Source organism: Carettochelys insculpta, chromosome 1, assembly GCF_033958435.1.
Source record: "Carettochelys insculpta isolate YL-2023 chromosome 1, ASM3395843v1, whole genome shotgun sequence".
Taxonomy (NCBI): domain Eukaryota; kingdom Metazoa; phylum Chordata; order Testudines; family Carettochelyidae; genus Carettochelys; species Carettochelys insculpta.
Genome location: NC_134137.1, coordinates 245,681,524 through 245,702,501, shown reverse-complemented (window position 1 = coordinate 245,702,501; position 20,978 = coordinate 245,681,524). Strand labels below are relative to the sequence as shown.

At 43.5% G+C, this 20,978-nt stretch overlaps 1 protein-coding gene across 5 annotated transcripts in view; it reads left to right on the top strand.

Moving 5' to 3' along the window:
- The first annotated feature begins 3,089 nt into the window (after positions 1-3,089).
- Positions 3,090-20,978, top strand: part of NUP50 (nucleoporin 50) — a 50,398-nt gene continuing 32,509 nt past the window's right edge. Inside the window, exons 1-4 of one of the 5 annotated variants that reach the window (XM_075003513.1) lie at positions 3,090-3,148; positions 9,939-10,016; positions 13,309-13,392; positions 15,154-15,349. In XM_075003513.1, the coding sequence (XP_074859614.1) occupies positions 9,948-10,016; positions 13,309-13,392; positions 15,154-15,349 (349 nt within the window). In that variant the 5' untranslated portion in view covers positions 3,090-3,148; positions 9,939-9,947. Of the gene's footprint in view, positions 3,149-3,178; positions 3,224-3,768; positions 3,785-9,938; positions 10,017-13,019; positions 13,087-13,243; positions 13,393-15,153; positions 15,350-20,978 lie in introns of those variants that run through there. The other 4 variants (XM_075003522.1, XM_075003528.1, XM_075003546.1 and 1 more) reach the window with 4 other exon arrangements.

Below are 20,978 nucleotides of genomic sequence, written 5' to 3'. Positions count from 1 at the left end.
GTTAGGTTGACCTAACTCTTACTGTACGTGCTGCAATTCTTCTGTCAAACTAATTCATGTTTCATAGAAAGGTGAATTAACTCTAGCAATGGGGAAAAAACCCTTCCAGCAGTGTAGGAAGGGTTTCTACTATAGTTCTACTGTGACACAGCTGTAATGCCATACCTTTGCCACTGTAGACATACTTTCAGGTAAAAAGTTTACGAAAATATTTTTAGCATGGGTTAACAATACACAGAGAAAACATAAGTGGGAGAATGTATTGCTTCACTTATTAATAACCAAATATAAGAACAAGGTAGCAGATATTTAGTGACTTAAGCTTCCTCTTCTGGCAGTTTAAGGTCCTGCAGATAATTATCTCCTGCCAGTATGTATTACTAAAATAGGGTATTAAACTGAGAGGTGCAAAAATCTCTGTGGTTGCTCATTTTCAACCCATGGCTATATGTGACAAAATTATTCTGTACACTTAGGCTTGGCAGAATTCTATTTTTATTTTTCTACTAATTTCAATGGGATTCACTTAAAAACTTAATTTTTATAAATCCACATTTTCACAGTTGTTGGAAGGTTTTTTTTTGGGGGGGAGGAATCAGATAATTGTTTAAGAACAGCAGATGTTGGGATTCAAAAAGTTAAAAGCTTTACCACCATTAGGCTACGTCTACACGTGAAGCCTACATTGAAGTAGCCTATTTCGATGTGGCGACATCGAAATAGGCTATTTCGATGAATAACGTCTACATGTCCTCCAGGGCTGGCAACGTCGATGTTCAACATCGACGTTGCACAGCACCACATCGAAATAGGTGCTGCGAGGGAACGTCTACACGCCAAAGTAGCACACATCGAAATAAGGGTGCCAGGCACAGCTGCAGACAGGGTCACACGGCGGACTCAACAGCAAGCCGCTCCCTTAAAGAGCCCCTCCCAGACACAGTTGCACTAAACAACACAAGATCCACAGAGCCGACAACTGGTTGCAGACCCTGTGCATGCAGCATGGATCCCCAGCTGCGGCAGCAGCAGCCAGAAGCCCTGGGCTAAGGGCTGCTGCACATGGTGACCATAGAGCCCCGCAGGGGCTGGAGAGAGAGCATCTCTCACCCCTCAGCTGATGGCTGCCATGGCAGACCCCGCAATTTCAATGTTGAGGGACGCGCAACGACTACACGGTCCCTACTTCGATGTTGAACGTCGAAGTAGGGCGCTATTCCCATCCCCTCATGGGGTTAGCGGCTTCGACGTCTCGCCGCCTAACGTCGATGTTAACTTCGAAATAGCGCCCGACACGTGTAGCCGTGACGGGCGCTATTTCGAAGTTAGTGCCGCTACTTCGAAGTAGCGTGCACGTGTAGACACGGCTATTGTTATCATTACATGTCAAAATACAGTATGCATGTCCTTTAAAATCAAGCTCTACTAAGTTCTCAAGCAGCATTTTTCTTATCGGCTTCAACTGTAAATTTCAATGTTTCTCAATGGAAATATTTTTCAATTTATGTGCATAGAATGAAATTGATACAAAAAATATACTCCCCTCAACTTATCTCTACCACAGCATCAGTCCTGAATTAACCCTTCAGAAGTTACTCAGGCTCTCACACCCTGCGTATATTTGACCCAGAAAGTGGAGAGCCTTAAGCAATGTGGTAAATGGGCCATGGCTGGGTAGGACAGTCAGGGAAAGAGCTCTGTAAACAAATGCTCCTTGCCTTGATCTAATCTCCAATTATAGAGCAGTGAGTCACCTGTGGCTATGGGCAGGCAGGACTGATGTGGCTGCCATTAGCAGGGAATGCATGGGGCACATATATACCTGCAGTTGACATCCTATTCCCAGAAACACACATCCTAGCAAATGAAACTCAGAACCATCCATAGGTAGAATGACTGTATTTCCCTATGCTGAATACCAGACACCTGGTAAAGTTACTTGTATTCAATCTAGTTCAATGGCAATCAATCAGAACTATTGCAGAAGGAAGGAGGGGATGGGATGACCTGTCCCATGTCATTGTCAAGCTCATTTTTGCTTCTCTTCCCTGCCCCTTGCACTCCTCTGTGTGGCTGGGAGCAGTGTATCCCTTCCTGCCTGCAGTGTCAAAAGGCAGCTAACACCTCCACAATGCTGCTGGCTACTGACAAACTAGCCACCTTCTGTCCCTTGGCTACAGTACATCCAGGAAAGGTTTAAGCCATGAGGGTGTACTATGCATCATGGCCCAAGCAAACTGATTGCAGTGAACCCAGCCAGAGAAGTGGATCAGCAGGGGAGGGTTCCTAGGGGACAGGACCGTTGTTCCCTTTAATTTTTTAATGTCCATGTGCAGAATGAAATTTTATGTACGTACCAATATAGAGGTGATGTGTGACATAAAAATCCATTCTGCACCTGGACGATCTATGTCAGGGGTGGGACTGAGGGGTTTGAAATGAGGTTCAGAGTTGGAGGGTTGGTGGGTGCAGGCTCTGGGCTGGGGAAGGGAAGATGTTTGGGGCAAGCAGGGATCCAACCAGCAGCAGAACCTGCCAGTAATCATGGGGGAAGATAGAAAAGACAGGGAAGTTTGCTTATATTTTAAAAAGTTGGGCCATTCGCAGTAGGGCTTAAATAAGCTGCTCTCCCTTGGAAAAGGGGACATGTGGTCAAACTAACCACGGGGCAGCCCTTACACCAACCCTCCCGGGCGCTCGCAGTGTTGGTAGCTGTGCCCCACAGGACAGCAGCCAGACCAGGTGAGTGAAGGAAAATCTTGGGCTGCACGGAGAGACGCCCCAGCATCTTTGCCTAGGCAGAGTATCCCAAACACTTGACACGCCCCTGCCGCCGTCCGGGTCTCCCCTCTGCCTGAAGGAGTACCCCGAAGGCGCGCTCTACAGGCTAGCCAGCGGCTTTCAGACACGTGACCAAAATTCGAACAGGACCCAGCTCCGACTCCGTCCCCTCCCTGTCCCGAACGGCCAAGTGGGACGGACCGGCAGAACCTCAGCTCATTGGCTGTCGGAGACACGCGACCTGTGTCCCAGCCGCCGGACGCGAGTCACTTTCCGGAAACTCCGCCCCTTTTCGCTACTGCGTTTGCGCCGCCCGCCCGACCTGTGCGACGCCTGCCCGCCGGCCGGCAGTTGGGCTCAGGCGGAGGTGAGTGCGCATGCGCGCAGGAGCCGGGGGGTTACTCTCCCCTCGTTAAACGATTTAATTCTGCTGCGGAACACGGTAAAATGGCCGCGGGGGGCCGCTGAGGGGGGCGGAGGAGGCCCTGCTCGGACCTCCAGGGGACTTCCTGTGTCGGGGTGGGGGGCGAGAGAGCGCGTGGCCTGGACGCCCAGCGAGCCAGACTCCGCCTCTTCCCAGCAGCCAGATCCTTGGCCCCGTGACGCCCCCACCTAGTACGCGCGTGACTAGGAGAGGGGTAGCGGCCCCAGCGGGGCACCCCACCTCCGCCCTGCGCGGCTTGCTTAGCCCGTTGCTGTGTACCGGGGGCGGAACTCCTGTCCGTTCTCTCCCCGCCCCCATCCCCTACCCCTCGCGGGGTCAGCACGGCCCTCGGCAGCGCTGCGCGAGCCTTCGCACTCCGCCCGTGCCTGGGGGGTGGTGCGGGGTAGCCCCACGGCAGTTGGGGGTGAGCGGCAGGGACCGGCCGACCGGTTCTCAGCAGCTTGTTTCCCCATACCCTCACTCCCGCTTTGGCCTGAAGCTCCCCAGGCTCAGCGTGGCCGCTGCGGTCCCGGAGTGGGTGAAGTCTTCTGCAGGGCCGTGACCAGAGGGGAGAACGGGGTGGGGAATCTGTTGCTACTTTTCTGTCCTCTTGATTGCAGAGAAACATCTTTAAACAGCGCTCCCTGGAAATGGGGAAAAACAGGAAGGCAACTAAAACAACTTAATTGGTTTTTTTTTTAAGGAGAAATGTGGGATTTTTTTTTTTTTTTGAAGCCCAGCTTAAGGTTTTGAACCATCTGGGGTTGGCATTGCTGCATCCTGGTTGTTTAATTGGTATAAAAGTCAGACTGGTTCATTTGGTTTTTCATTTTGGAAAAATATTTGAGTCAATTGCATGGTTGGTCACAGGCCTCTGGGCATCAAATAAGTGAAACCTATTAAATGAAGATCCAGTGTCCAAAAGATGATTTGATTTTAATAATCTGTGGAATTTTACTTCCTGTGTTCATTAAGTACATATCATGAAACAGATTCTTGATAAACTAAAGTGCAGCGCCAATTCTGGACTTCTTTTCTGCATTACATTTCCTAGTTGTTAAAGAGTCTTATATTGTAGTATGTGCTGTGTGAATGTTAACGTTGCTGTAATACTAAGTTTAGAATTACAGTACATCAGGAAATTGAAGGGTTGCTTCATTAGTGTGTTTGTTTGTAATTCATAAGAAATAACTGTATACACCTATTTTGGGCTTTAAAAGTAAAACCAGGGTCTGTTTTTCTCCCATGTGTGTCTCACGCCTCTGCCTTACTTTCAGGGTTTGTGCCAAGAGCTGCCTGTATGGCCACTGTACATTTTACGTAGGATTTAGGGCATGTCTACACTGGGCTGAGAGAGTCAATTTCTGATATGCAATTCTAGTTACGGCAGTTGTGAGGATAAAAGTCAATGTATCTGCGCTTAGCTAACTTGGCTGTCTATACTGGTGAGGGTTGATGGGAGATTTTCTTCCATTGACCTCTCTTCTGTTGGTATAGATCATGGTTTTCCAAACTGGGGGGGTGGGCATGAAGAAATTCCAGGGGGGCACAAGGCAACCCAGCCCCCCATCATTCCCCCACCTGAAGTAAGAACCAGCCTTTGCTTCAGGCTTTCAGCCCCTGACATTTTACGTGTGACCCGGTGCAGTTACTATACAAAGCAGGCAGCCAGCAAAGACTCATGTGGAGCTAGCTGCCTTCTGCAAAGATGACTGAGTGTGGGTTGTGGGGGGAAGAGAAGAATGAGGTTTGAGGGGCGGGGGCTGGGAGCCTGGAGGGTTTCTCAAAAAACAAAAGGGGGTGCATAATGCCAAAAAGTTTGGGAACCACTGGTATAGGTAGTGTCCTTACTGAAACAGAACAGTCACACAACTGCAATACTGCCCTAAGCATGAGACAGGTGGATGCAAACTCTGCTTTAATAGGGCATCCTTTTTTCTTATCTTCTCTTGGCTCCTTCACTGAAATGGAGGAGTCATGTAAACAAGTGGACAGTTGAAGGAATTTGAGTCCCAGATCAGTTGGGCTTTCTCTTTCTTGTAAATAGAGAGTGGGACTTCCATGCCAGGTTATTCCCTTGTTCATGTTTACCAGTAACTGGGCTCCCGTGTGTTCTTGCTATAGAGATGTTTCATGAATTCCAGGGGAGAAATTTGCTTTCTGGGCACATGGTGAACTCATTGCTGTTTCCTAAAACCCAAATAATTTGCTTTTATGGATGGCATTGCAGGGTATTTCAGACCTGAGTATCAGTTTACAACTTCTGATTCAGAAAGTAGCTGGCTTTATGTTACAGTAACCTGTCTCTAGCATTTGAAAGGGTCACTGAGTTATATATTTAATATTTTCCCCTGGAAGCCATTGGGCTGTTCAGAATTAGTGGCTTGTAAGTAACAAGGTTTCTGAGTGGGGTGATTACTCCCTGTAGAGCTCAGCTTTGAGGCTTAAAAGCCATAGGGCTCGGCCCCAGTGTAATCTAGATGTTTGTACTTATTGATGTAGGGTATGGAGTGCAGTCACCTATCGTGTCCCTAATCTTACAAATATTTTCTATTATCATCATGTTGCTTAATTTAGTTATCACAAAAGCCAGATTATGGAGAAAAATCATGACACTGACAGAACATAATTTATAGAATAATTTATACAGAAGTACTCTTGTATACTTTATATATTGACTGACTAAATCAGAGGTCGGCAACCAAAATTGCGAGAAGAGCCGTTTTTTCAGATTCAGTTACAAAATCAATACCTCAGCAGCTGCAATGCATGTGAATACAAGACAGTCCATAATAAATAATATCAAGCCATACTTTGTCACTCCTATTTTAAGAACAGCGCACACAGTGATTTGTACCAGTTAGAAAATTGTTACCTGAAAATCCACCCCATCCCCAGGCTTAACTCCTCTCAGCCCCAACCCTGCCCTGCCTAACACCAGGATCAACTTGCCCCTCCCCCCAGCTCTCCTGTGGGCTTAGTGCTTCCCCCATGTGCAGCACATATGGCTCCCTGCCATGCCAGCTTTCTCTTCCCGAGCTTTCTGCCCTGCAGTGGCTATCTTCTCCAGGGCTCCCTGCTGCAGCTGGTTGCTTAGTGGCTCCAGAGGCTGCTGCCACTTAGACAAAAAAACTAATTTCATTTGGTTTAACAGCAGGCAGTTGAATTTAGCTTTATTGTTTAAGTGGTGGCAGCCTCCAGAGCTGCAAGAGTGGCAGTCCTCAGACCCACAAGTAGCTTCTTAAAGAGCTGCAGGCTGCTGACCTGTGAACTAAACCATTTAGGTCACTATGTAGGTAGGGCATGGCTACTAGACAAAATTATGTCAACCTAAGTTATGTCTGCATACCGCTGCCGCAATAATTAAATGGCTTTTGAGTGTCCATGCTATGCTCCTTGTCCTCACCAGCAGCACTTATACCAACTGTGCTGTCTGTGTGGGGCATGTGGGAGGGCTTCTGAAAGTCAGTAATGGTCAGTGTAAGCATCAGAGGGTCTTTACTTATACAGCCATGACTTGACTATGTTGACATTGATTCTCGGCTTCTGCTGTAGGTGGAGTTGAGTCGTCATAGCTGTATAATTATGCCAGCAGGAGTTAAATTTTAGTATAAACACTTAGTTGGGATGCTTTGTGTTAACTATAGTTTAGATCAGACTATAGGATGTGACAGGGTAGGATAGGAATATTGTATAATTAAGACATCATGAAACATCTCATTTTATTTTCTAAGTTAGGGATTAATTAGAAATACTGAAGCCATGATTTTTTTTCTTAAAAAAAGGCTACAATAGGTTGAACCTCTAGTCTAGCACTCTCGCAACATCTGTAGTCCAGCATGCTTTTAGTTAGCTGGATATCTACTTATGTTTCCAGCAGTTGGGTCAAGTTTGTTTACGCACGCCAGTCCTGGTTCTCAGTGTTCTGTGCTACTGTTTACCTGTAATGTGCCCTACATGTCTTCTAAGAGCCCAGTGGAGGTGTTGATAATGTTCTAGACAATATTGACCTGTGGCTTGGCAAATTCTCTGGTTCAGCTCTGGTCAGGTCCTGAGGGTGCCAGATTAAAGAGGTTCAACCTGTATGTAGTTTGCTTCTTGCAAGAAGCAACAATGTATACTTGCTATTGAAGGAGTCAAAACCCCATCACCTTCTCAAAAGCAAGGTAATTTTTATACAGTGAGGTCTCAAGAGCATGTGACCCCGCTGTTACACGTCTGATTCCCAACTCCTATTGTAAACCCTGTAGCGCAATTTCCAGTTGTGTTTAATTCGCTCCCCCCACCCTGGCTCAACCCCACTGGCTCTGCATGGCCCAGGCTTAGGCCCTGCCTGCAAAGCTCCTCCTCACCCCCCACCCCTGCCTCTGGCTCACCACCCCTCAGTCGCAACTCCGACTCAACCTCCCTGGTCCCCGTTCAACACCCCCTGCCAGCTCACCACCCATGCACAGCTCTGGCTTATTACTTCTCACATGTGGATCTGTTTCACCCCCTCATTCCCCACCCCAGTTTAAACCCCCCACATGTGGCTCCAATTCAGACCCCTCGCATGTGGCCCCATTTCGATCATCCTGCCCCAGTTTAAATCCCCCGCATGTGGCTCTGGTTCACCTCCTCCAGCCCCCCACATGCAGCCCCAGTTCAACCCCTCTGCTGCCTCACCATCCACGCCCACCTCTTGCTCCAGCTCAACCCCCTGCCGTGGCCCAGCTCACCGTCCATATGCGGATCTAGCTCACCTGCCACCCCCACCTCCAGCTCACCACTCCTCACACGTGGCTCCAGTTCACCCTCCACTCCCTGCCCTGATTTAAACTCCCACATGCAGCTCCAATTCATACCCTCCTTCCATCTCACCACCTACGCCTGACTCTGCCTCCGGTTCAACCTCTGGCTGCATCCTGGCTCACCACCTGAGAAGGGCTCTGATTCACCACCTCACATACAGCTCCAGCTTAACTCCACCCCTCTCCCCCCTGCAGCCCTGACCCACCCCAGTCTTATCATGCCCCTCCCCACCTCCCATATCCCCAACCCACTGCCAGGCTTAACCCTCCCCAACTGCCCCCCACCCCAGAACTTACCTTTCCACTGCTTCCCCGGCTGCAGAACATGTATTCTGCTGGGGGAAAAGCCAGATACCAACTTGCGCAAAATCCGGATTATGCGGGGGTGCATGGAACAGAATCCTTGCATACTCTGAGACCTTACTGTATTGGTAAATTGCAGTAGTGTATTGATTTCATTATCACTTATTTTCACAGTGTGAAAAGTTTGGAACTGCAAAATAGCCTGTTCCTTTTCATTGGGAAAATCCTAAGTATCCTTTCTGACACTCTTAAAGAAACTAAACAACTTTATTTATAGGAAGTGGTCAGTTTACCATGAAGCTGAATCATTTTGAGATACTAAAGTTAAATTTGAGATTAGTAGAAAGTGGAGATATTGCAAGAGTTCTTGGCCAAGATGCTAAGTTAATAGATATGCTAAAGTTTTGCTTCATGCAAACTGTGCATCAAAACACTCAAGGCAACATATACCAATGATTTGTTAAATCTGAGCATTCCAGTTGCACACATTTAAAGTTAGTTTTAACTAAACTAGACGGTTGAGAATTTAATCAACATCAGTTTCAGTCCTAACTAAATTAATCCCTTTAGAAGCTGTTCCAAAGATAATTTTGAGATTTAAACCTAACTTTCCCAATTGTTTAAAAGATTCAAGCTAAAGATAATCTAGATGAGTTAATTGAACTGGGTGTAACAGTGGTGTAATTTATTTCTTTTTGGATGTTTCTTGGTAACTTAAGCACTTTTTTTGGGAAAAAAATGTTATATAAAGAAATCTTCTAAACATTTATGGTTCCATTCTTGAAGCTGTGTGAAACTGTGCGTGACTTATTTCTAACCTTGAAAAAAAAAAAAAAAAAAAAAACCCAAGCAACCTAAAACCACCACAATCCTCCTTTCTATACAAAAAGAATTGAGAGAGAGAATTGAATTTGCAGTTAAATCAATAATCTTGTTGAGATATGATACAGGCGAAATAGTTAAATTTGAAGCCTTGTTTGTAGCATACATTTTTCAGAATATTTTGTGCTCATTTAGATCACTGAAGCTTTCCGTTGTTAGATGCTGGGCAAAGGTTGTAAGGTACTTACGTTCCAGAAGTGACCAGTAAAGTGGTTACTGGAGTGACAGATGAACAGCTTATTTCCCCATCCTGGTAAACTTCAGAGAAGTCACTCAAAGTGTCATTCTGCTGTATACTAAAGTTTGGTGTTTGAAGTAATGTACAAGTTTCCCAACTTCCTAAAGAATATTTCTGTAATTTGGTTTAAAGAGGGCAACATGTTTAGTCTAGATTCTTCAATACTTTTACATTTAGCCTAAAATTCTACAGGTCTTCTACAATGTGTATTTTAGATGCCATGAAACTGCTTTTTCATGTATAAGAACATGCGATTTACAAAGTTTGTCAGAATGTTATTGATTAATCTTAGTGTCAAATAGTAACTATCATGAATTGTTTTTGATGCAGTATGCTGTAAACTGAGACTCTAGTGTACATAAGGCTTAATGTTCCCAATTTTGTCATTTCTGTTTTAAAAAAATCTTCAAATTTCCCAATATTTTTATTAATACAAATTGAAAATCATTCTGACTAACTTTAAATTCCTTTTAAAATCAGTTTGATACTATTAATACAGATTACTGAATCTTGTACACAGGAGGGGAAAATGGCAAAGAGAATTGCAGAGAAGGAGTTGACTGACAGGAATTGGGATCAAGAGGATGAAGCTGAGGAGGTAAAAAAAAAATTTTTTTTTTGTGCATTTCTTAGCAAGGTAATAAAATGATTGACAAAACCAATAGTGAGGTCTTTTTCCTGAGGTAAAGACCAGTATCTTAGAGACATGTACACTAATACTGTAAAACTGGATAAAGCTTATGAAAGTAAAGATCAAGCTGGAACAACTACTGGGTATTTAAAGGTCCTCATAGAAAGGTTGACTCACCACTGGTTTGCCCATTTTAAAGCCAGGTGTAACTGTTCTTTTGTCATCTAATGCCTACTGCTCCAGCCATGGTCTCCTTGTGTCTCTTCCTCCAGCCATGTTGTATTTTGGTCCACTCTTTTGGGGTATGAAACTGCAATCCAGTGTCCTTACAAAAGAGTCTTCAGCCCCCAAATGTGGGCCCATGATTTTCATGCCTTTCTGAGGGCTCTTAATTATGTGTTAAGCTTTTCTCAGAAGCCTAACACCACTTTCCATAACAGCTGTTGGGGGACTCCAGGCTCTCATGCTACACTGAATTTCCTTTCACGGACCCTGTAACTAGCTGCCAAACTCTGTTCCTTTTCACTCCCTGCTGTTATTTCAGGCTTCCTTATAATAAACTGTAGCCTATGTGCTGACCTTTTGCTTAGTTCACCCTTCTGTCAGGGCCAGGAAACTCTTAGGGCTCTCCTCAGGCACACTTTAATAAACTCCCACAAAAAGGGTAAACGTAAAGCAAATTCATGCTCCGTCAGTTTGACCTTTCATGTCTCTTATGTTCCCCTTACTCTATTTCTTCACTGAATGTCTCCTAAACTAGCTCCCTGGAATCCAAAGTCCTGTATTTTGTCAGGATTCCTCACCATTGGAGCTTGCTCCACCCCGATTTTCTGTCTTCTGCCAGACCTCTCTACTGCAGAGAGGGTCTCAAGGCTAACTCTGCCCTTGGACTTCTTCCTCTTCTCTCATGAGTACTAAAGGTTAACTACAGCTGCTACCTCCTCTTACCAGACTTCTGCTCTTTATATTAACCCTTAGGTCATCTCAGAGCTGGGATTTATTTTTAATTAGGGGTGGCCTGTCCTCCAGGTACAGCCAGATCAGTTATATGTGGACCATCAAGGCCAATTAATCCTTTCAATGCCAGTATGGGATATCTGTGCTGTCACAGTCTCCAATATGTATTGAACAATGAGATTAATATTTTGTTGTGACATATTTGGAAATAAAATGAATGGTTCAAATGGTTTATTAAGATATAGCTTAAAATGCATTCATTCTGGGGTGACAAATTCTCCTTTTTTATCTTTTTTTTTAGGACAGTAGACAATAGTATTTCATATGTCCTGATTTTAAGCCCTTTTCGGAAGCTGCTTTTTAATAGTGGTCCACTGTGATTAGTTCTTGCATAACACTAGTTCAGATAGGTCTGAACTGTGTTGTGGGGGTTCAGTATCCATTTATTTTTCCATTTGGTCTTGGAGAAGACTACATGCAGCCATCATAAAAGGAACAAAGCCTCTTGGATCATACCAAAAAAGGCTGAATTTCGGTCTGCTGTGTGTCATGTAGGTTGGAAAAAAAATAAGAAATCCTAGGACCTTAATTTGATCACTCCCCTAGCTATGTGGGTAGAATTACAGGAAAGGAGAACTTGCCTCCTCAGAAGTTTAAGCCCTTTTGCATAGCATAGGCATCAGGCCCCCCTTTTGTTTTTTGAGAAACCCTCACACTTCCACACCTCTTTTTTACCGCGGGCCAGCTGCCCCCAACTGTCTGCCTGAGCCTCCCCTTCCCCCAAAGCCAGGCACTGCCAGTCCCTCATCTAACTCTATCCTCATCCTCTCTCACAACCCACACTCACTCACCTTTGCAGTAGGCAGCTAGCTCTATGTGAACCTTCGCCAGCTGCCAGCTTTTTATTGTGGGTGCGCCAGGTTGCCCACGTGAAATGGCGGGGGCTAAGAGCTGGAAGCAAGGGCCGGCGTTTTCTTCAGGTGTGGGGACTGACTGGTGTTGGGACTGGGATGCCTTGTTCCCTCCCTGGAATTTCTTCATGCCCCCCAGTGTGGAAAACCATGGCATAGCGGATGTTATGTTTACAGTGGGAACACAGACGGTTGAATTTGTTAGGCTGTTTAAGACTGTTGAGTTTGTAAGAGGCATGTGAAGTAGATCAATGTTTGTGATACTTATAGGTAAGGACCGTTGCTTTGTCTCAGTCAAAATAAATTTCACAAGAGTAATAGTGCAGGCAGCTGCTAATGATTTGGTATTAACTTCTTCAGCTTCAGTATTGTAACCTCTGTTTTCAGAAAGCTGAATTTCTGAAGTCATTCATTTGCCCCTAAGAATTAGGTCAAATTGGATTTGTGAGGAAGAGAAACAAAATGAAATGAGAGATGGATGTGTGAAGGTAGTTTCAAGCATCCATCTACCCAAATATCTGACTGCCTGATCTTGTCATACAACATAGCTATCTGTTTCTGCTTCTTTCCCCTACATACTGGAAAAACATTAATGTGCTGATCCCAAATTGGTCTTCACTATAACATATATAAAAACTATTGCAAAATGATGCTATGGCAGCACCTCCATTTTCTGAGTACTTGGGGATTGAGAAGTTTGTAGAATTGAGCATCTCAGAATTATCACAGGCCTGGTGCATAAGTTAATTGTGCAGTGATAGGGTGCATAACCAGTGATAAATATTATACGGCCTGCCTGATTCTTTTTTTTTCCAGAGGAGTGCATTTCTTCTTTATTTTAGGGAACTGCATCTCTGTGCTGCTAAATCACTCAGTCTCTTCACCTGACATGCAAGCAGATATACAAGTTTGAAAGATTGAAGTCACATTTGGCAGCAGAAAGATGTCTTGGGCAGCTGAAAAATTGTTCATATTACTCCTTATTCATAAGATAAATGCTCACAATCAATGTTACTTTTCTACTGTTAAAACATATACTTTCTTCTGTTTCCTTTATGTATTTTATTCTCCACTTTTTTCTTGGGAAGCTTTGACCTCTAGGAGTTTGCCAGTGTGTCTTACTGTTGAAAGTAAGAGTTGTTACTGAAGCTGGGAGATAACAACAGCAAGTAAGTCATTCATTGATTGCCTGTTATGTTTATTCCCTTTAAACATAGAAAACAGGATAGTGTGCTAGATGGATCATTGGTCTGATCCAGTATGGCCATTCTTAAATTCATACAGCTGCTGGTATGCAGATGACTAATGCTCCTGATTTCTTTCCAGGTATGTTGACCCTGCATGTTCTCTCATCCTCACCATTGATTCCACAGTTTGCACTTTTTCTGCAGGTGGGAACTTTTTCAGTTGCCAGTGAAGAAGTTCTGAAGAGCAGAGCTATTAAGAAAGCAAAGCGCCGAAATGTTGGGTTTGAGGTAACTTAAGACTTTTAATACTGAAAAATGTGCCGCCTGTGCTCTATTGATAATTATGCATTGTACGTTTTCCCCTGTAATTTAACTTGAAAGCAGTCTTTTTTCGAAAGATACTTTGCCATCCACATAGCCGTGGTAAGAGTAGAATGGGATATAGACATTACAAATGTCATTGTCAAAAAAGATGAAAGTTTTTTAAAACATAGACAAATTTCCAGGACCAGCATCTTCAGATTTCCAGGACCAGCATCTGAAGAAGTGAGTTAACTCACGAAAGCTCATGCTCTAAACTTTTCTGTTAGTCTATAAGGTGCCACAGGACCCTTCGTTGCTGCTACAGATCAAGACTAACACGGCTACCTCTCCGATACTTCACAATAGACAAGTAGCAAACATTTCTAAAGAAAGACGAAACTAAGCATATGAGTAGCTTCAGTTTTGCAAAGTTGGAAAAATTTTTGGAGATTTTAAACAATACCATTGGGTTAGAGAGGGATTTTAGACTTGGCTGTTATGAAGGTTGCCAGGTGTTTCCTGAACGTCCCTGTTTTCCGTTGCTATACTTTTGTTTAGCTTTTAACTATTTGGGCTGAAATTTGCTTACCTGACATTTCAACCAAAGCAGTTCAGCCCATTTACGAATGAGGTTAGTGAAAAGTACGTTGTTTTGCCAATTTTTTTGTTTTGTTTTGTTTTGTATTTTAAAGAAAAAATCTGGCCTTTTCTGGAAACTAGCAGGAGGTATGTGTGTGGAAAATACATTTTCTACCTTTTTATTTTAAATTATCATCTAATTCTACATTTGTGTTCAGCAAAGCAAGTTATTTATAAATGATTTTTGCTTTGGGAGTATATCAAATTGTATTTGCCAACAATAATACAACATGTAATTACTAACCATAACTTCCTGTCTGACTTCTAAATACTGTACAACATATACTTCTTAAAATAGGGCAGTTTCCTTCTCATGCATTACTGACATTACAGATTTTTTGTTCTGAAATGTCTGTTTTCCTGTTCTGATCATTTAGTTGTATGAGCTCTTGTGATCCTCATAAGTGAGGTGGTATGTAATAGAGAGAGAGAGAGAGAGAGAGAGAGAGAGAGACTTGGAAGATTACATTTTTATTGGTAAAGGTTGGTAAAGTCTTTCACAATACACTCACACCAATGGAAAAATGTCCATCAATAATCAAAATGTATAAATAAAGTAAGGAAAATGTTGCTTGATAATTTAGTGTTTGGTTTAAGAATTTTTTGTATAGTTTGACAGGTGATGTTGACAATTTGTTTTAATATTTACTGAGTTTTTTGGTCTTTTGAATAAGTGTCTGTCATTAATTAACTCTGACCTCTTCCTTCCCAGAGCAATTTCCTACAGCTGTGAAAATGTAAATGTTTAAAACTTCCTTAAAAATAGCTATCTGAAATTACTAAAAAAAATCTAGAGTTTGCAGAATTCTTTTTTGTGTCTTTATACTTTTGTTGTTGCCTGAGCTAAAGTACAGTAAATTTTAAACTTTTTTTTTAAAAATGTGTTTTCTGTAAATGGTGAATGGCTGGAAAATGATTTTTAATCAAAAGTAGTAATCTGCAGAAATGCTAGTACCTGTTTTGTAGGGCTTCAGTGCCATTGAAGGTAACATTGACAAATTTTTCTTGTTGGAACTGATTTGCTGCACTGCTTTATTAGTATTAAGCAGAGGGAAAACATTGTGAGGAAAGTGTGTAACTGGTCACTTTCTTTTAATTGTATTTCAGTCTGACAGTGGAGGAGCTTTTAAAGGGTTTAAAGGTTTTGTTTTACCTTCTGGAAAAGGAGGTGGTGGCTTCACTGGATTTGGTAATGGTACAGAAGTAAAGCCTTTAGGAGGTCTGTCAAATGGAAGCAGTGGTATTTCTAGTACTCCCTCTTTCACTAATACAAAGACTGCTTCTGAAGCACAGCCTGCATTTGGTAAGTTAGTTAATTTTATTTGTATTAAATGAAATTTCAATGTAATAACAAATACTCTCCAAAGTTATTGTTGAAGGTAAAATGGTAGCCCAAACGTTAACAGTTTTTCTTTATCACAGTAAGAGAAATTTTAAAAAAATAGTATTGTCTGTTAGGTTTCTTACAAAGACTTGGAACAAGTGGGAAGGGCAAGTCATTTTATACTCATTTGGATCCCCAAATGTGAAATTTGGAAACTAATCTGTAATTGGCTATAGTTTTTAAATTAGAAACTGGAGACTTTATGGAAAGATTCACTGGGAATGAAAAATTGAAACATAGTATAACATGCCAAGTTTGTGAAATCCTACTAATAAAGTATATTCGTTTTAATCTTGAATATTTGTAATTTTTTCCTAACTTCCATAACTTTGATCACTGGTATGCAACTCCCATTGTCCAGGAATGGTGAACAGTGTCCACTGTGAGCTGCAGGGGTTGGTGCATGTGGACAGTCAATGTCAGCAAAATGTCTTGTGGCACGCTGTCAATTTATGCTTGTGTCTCACAGATTGCCCACTGTTGACTTGGATGAATAAAATTCAGTAAAAATATCCCATCAGATATGACTATTTCTGTTGCAGTGCTCGTTATTGAAAGCTGGCTTAGATAGTGTTTAGACCTTAATGGAAGAGATTTAAATGAATTTCAAGCAATGCTATTTCTTATTCTGTTATGTATGTTTAATCTCCTTACAATCAAAGTGAGCACACTGAGAAATGTTACTTGTGGGTTGCTTATGATAGCAAAGGGGATATTTTTTTTCTGTAGCACTTCATTATAATGTTCTTGAAGTAACATTACAATGATGATTCTGGCCATCTGATTCTGATTATTTTCTAAAATAATTTGTGAGAGCTACTGAAAAAACTCCCCATAAATCAGCTACAATAATCAGAAATAATTTTCTGTACTGCACTTTTTATGGGCAAACTTGGAACTGATGAAATGCTGGGTCACATTTGAATCCTGTCTGCTTCTGCTGTTGTATAACATTACTTTTGTCTTTAGTGTTGTGGAGTCAAACTGACAACTTTTCAGCTTTCATAATGCTTATGTGCTTTTGGTGGTGGGGCCATCCTTTATATTTTTCCTTGAATCAATAACTAAAACAAATTTTGCTATTTGCTCTGTAGAAACGCTAGGTGGAGCTATGGACATCATAGCTGCAAATTACAGCATAGTCTGTTTTCAAAGCTGTATACTTTTATGGTCTCTGCTGAATTTATCAGTAAAAGAGGCTAGACTAGACACTCTTTCAGTTTACTTTGAGACTGTATTTTCCAATATACTGGTATTGTGGCTTCATGTTTTTCCAATATTTTATAAAAGTGCATCTTATATATAAAATCTTGACATTTACAATATTTAAACACACACTACAAAACTACCCCAGTAACTAGACTTACATACATAGTGTTATGACATTTTATAATTTTTAAGAAATTTTAAGTAGTTTTGACAAAACTTGATCGAAACTTTTTGAAACAAATGCCAATATTTAACGCTCCTCAAAGGTCACAGTTGACTACATCATCTTAATAGTAAGCATGGCCAGCATTAGCTGTAGAGAAGGTGATAAAACTTTTTCTCTACAACCCCCATTTTCCATCATTTTTTGAAAGGATCATTTAGAATTAAAGTCTATGCATGTTCTCTGCTGGAAGGTTTAACAATTTTGAAAGATTGTTTTTCCTTCAAGTAATGTCCCTGTGGGTGTGCCACTCTCGGTGTATCCACATTCCTGTACCTTATATCAGAGATTTTTAGATGGTTTTTGGTTAGTCTGCAACAAGGAAAGTACATATGTGGCCATCTTGAAGTTTAGTGCTGCTTGGGTGAATCATCCTGAGTTTGTTCTTGACCACTTTTGGCCTGAAATGAAGCATTAGCAGAATCCAAGTGACAATATATTTCTGTACTATATTTCCAATAGATAGTGTAACTGGAAGAGTTTGTTAGATTAATGCTATCCTTTGTGTTTAAAAAAACAAACAAACCAAACCAAACCAAAACTAAAACACCTCCATGGGGAGGAAGGGTGAGGAGTCTACCTGTCCACTGTCCATAATTGATATTTGTCATCTCTTCCCTTTTGGGGGAAAAAAACCCAAAAAGGAGCATGGCTGGCTCTCCTGCTCAGAAGCTGGCCCATACTGACTAGAACTTAAGAATGTCCATACGGGGTCAGACCAAAGGTCCATCCAGCCCAATATCCTGTCTACTGACAGTGGCCAATACCCGGTGACCCAGAGGGTGTCGACTGAACACGTAGTGATCAAGCAGTCTCTCTCCTGCCATCCTTCTCCAGCTTCTGACCATTCCTTACCCATCCAGGCTAATAGCCATTAATGGACGTAACCTCCATGAATTTATCTAGTTCTTTTTAAAACCCTGTTAAAGTCCAAGCCTTTGCAACCTCCTCTGGTAAGGAATTATACCAGTTGACTCTGTGCTGTGTGAGGAAGAACTTCTTTTTATTTGTTTTAAACCTGCTGCCCATTAAATTCATTTGGTGTTCTCTAGTTCTGATACAATGAGAACAAGTAAATAATTTTTGCTTGTTCACTTTCTCCACACCACTTATAGTTTTATGTACCTCTATCATATTCCCACTTAGTCTCCTCCTCTTGTAAGATGACGAGTCCTAGTCTCTCTAATCTCTCTTCATATGGGACCCATTCCAACCCCCTAATCATTTTAGTTGCCCTTTTTAGAACCTTTTCTATTGCCAATATATCTTTCTTGAGATGAGACCACATCTGTACACAGTATTCAAGATGTGGGTGTACCGTGGTTTCATATAAGGGTAGTAAGATATTCTCCGTTTTATTCTCTGTCCCTTTTTTAACGATCCCTAACATCCTGTTTGCTTTTTTGATTGCCTGTGCACACTGTATGGATGTTTTCAGAGAACTATCCATGATGACTCCACGATCTCTTTCCTGATGAGTTATAGCTAAATTAGCCCCCATCATACTGTATGTATAGTTGGGGTTATTTTTTCCAGTGTGCATTACTTTACATTTATCCACATTAAATTTCATTTGCCATTTTGTTGCCCAATCACTCAGTATTGTGAGAAGTTCTTCACAGTCTGCTTTGGAACAATCTTGAGCAGTTTAGTGTCATCTGCAAACTTTGCTGCCTCGCAGTTTACCCCTTTCTCCAGATCGTTTATGAATAAGTTGAATAGGATTGGTCCTAGGACTGACCCTTGGGGAACACCGCTAGTTACCCTTCTCCATTCTGAAAATTTACCTCTTATTCCTACCCTCTGTTTCCTGCCTTTATAATCAGTTCTCAGCCTATGGAAGGATCTTCCCTCTTATCCCATGACAACTTAAATTACATAGAGCCTTCGGTGAGAGACATTGTCAAATTCTCTCTGGAATTCCAAGTACACAATATCTACTGGATCCCCCTTATCCACATGTTTGTTGACCTGTTCAAAGAACTCTTGGGCTGTGTCTACACTTGCCTCTTTCTTCAAAGGGGGCATGGTAGTCAGCCTGATCAGAATATACTAATGAAGTGCTGTAGTGAATATGCAGCACTTTGTTAGGCTAATTCTCCCCGTGGCTACCTCAAAGTGCCCATGGCTATATGGCATGCTAGCACTTCAAATTTTGACATGATTTCCCTCTACAGAAATCATATTGTCTTTCACCGAACAATTTGTTGTTCTGTGTCTGACAATTTTATTCTTCTTCAAGTGATTGCTCATGTGCATTCCAATTTGGGTGTGCGCCGTGCGCATGCCCAGTTGCCGGAAGCTTTTTGCCATAGCCGGTAGCCTTAGGGTCGGTGCGGTGCCTCCTGGAGTGGTGCCCATATGGCCACCCATATATGCACCGCCCGCCCCGCCCCCCTCTCAGTTCCTTCTTGCCACGCTGTCAGTTGCTGGAGCTTAACTCTTCTTGAGAGTTCGCTGGTGGCCTTTGTTGTTTTAATTAGTTGTAAATAGTTTATCTCTGTAGGAAATTAGCACTTAGTAAGCCAAGGTGGGTCTTTAACACCCTCGGCGCCTCGCCACCAGGCGATGCCTGGCTCTCTGGGTTTTAAAAACTGTTCTGAATGTGGCAAACATATGCCCAAGAGTGACCCACATAAAGCTTGTCTGGTCTGCCTCGGTGAGGCTCATCTCCAAGAGCGTTGCTCCATCTGCAAGGCCTTCAAATCAAGGACTCTAAAAGATAGAGCTCAAAGACTAAAAGTTCTTCTGATGGAGTCAGCCTTGCACCCAGAGGGTTCCTTGGCAGGAACGCAGAGTGCTGCGTCTTCAGTGCAGAGCGCTCCAGCACTGTCAGTGCAGTCAGAGGGCTTCCAGCTCTGAGAGTTGGACTCATTGCCTAGTGCCTCCCGGCGCCACAAGAGCCAGTCTCCGGTGCCTCGCAAGAAGACGAGATGGCACTGGGGCCATTCACAGGAGAGAAGAGTGCGAAGACAGGCATCTGGAGAGTCTGCCAAATTGCACCATGAGCGAGGTCACGAAGTGCTGGCGTCGACTTCAGTGGGAGGCAGGAGCCCGCGCTTTCCCAGACTGCCCTCAACGCAGGAGGCCTTTGGTGCTGCTTAAGGCCTCCTGCAATTTACGGTGCTGCTACAAACGCCACACCGGGAGCCTTCGCCACCCTTGCTCCAGACACGGGGTCAGGTTACAGGGACCCTGGCACAGCTCTTGACGCCGGGGGGGACCCCAACAATCCGTTGGCACTGTGCAGATGGGACAGAGCCTGCAGGAACCAATGAGAAGTACGGGACCCTTGGCACCACCATGGATGTCGGTTTCAGGGTCCACATCGGAATCGGACTCCCTTTACTCCGGCTCCGTAAGGAGTGAGAGTACAAGGTCATCCTGACGCAGTGGGCACCGGCGCCACTCCCGACGCTCCCTTTAAGTAGAGTGGCAAAGGCACCATCGGGGGCACCACAATGGCCCTTCTGGACCTGGTGGGTGATCCACGAGGAGCAAGGGCGAATTGCTGGACTCCCGTTCAGGGCTCTGGGCACTCCCTAAGTGCTGAGCTTGGCGCCGACAGCATCTTTGGGAGTCCCGCCGAAGGAGCAGGGGGAGTCATCGGCACTGGCTCTGATGGCAGTACGGGCACAATCGTTGGTGTTGACATCGGCACCGGATCAGTTAGAAGCGACCCAAGCATGGGTGCCGCCTGTACAGGCACCGGGAACTGTGGTGCAATGGACACCAGCACCGACTGAATCGGTCCCATCCCAGCTGCAGAGTGACCCTGGTTTCATAGCACCCCACCAGGAACCACTAGGGTCCCTCCGCCCCAGGCACCGAGCATGATGCCGCAGATTGTGGTGCCGGGGACTCAAGTGGCAGTGCCAGAATCCTCTGTGTCAACAGGTTTGGAAGGTATGTTGACCTCATCTTCGTCTTCTCCAGATGAGGCATTAGCTGGGTCCTCTGCATCCACAGTATTGGAGGATGGAGGCACGTACCAGCAACTGTTGACGAGTGTTGCCCAGAGCCTGGGGTACAGGCTGAAGAGGTCAGGGATGAAGTAGATCCTGTCACAAACATCCTCTCAACCTCTGGACTGTCCAGGATGGCACTGCCTATTAT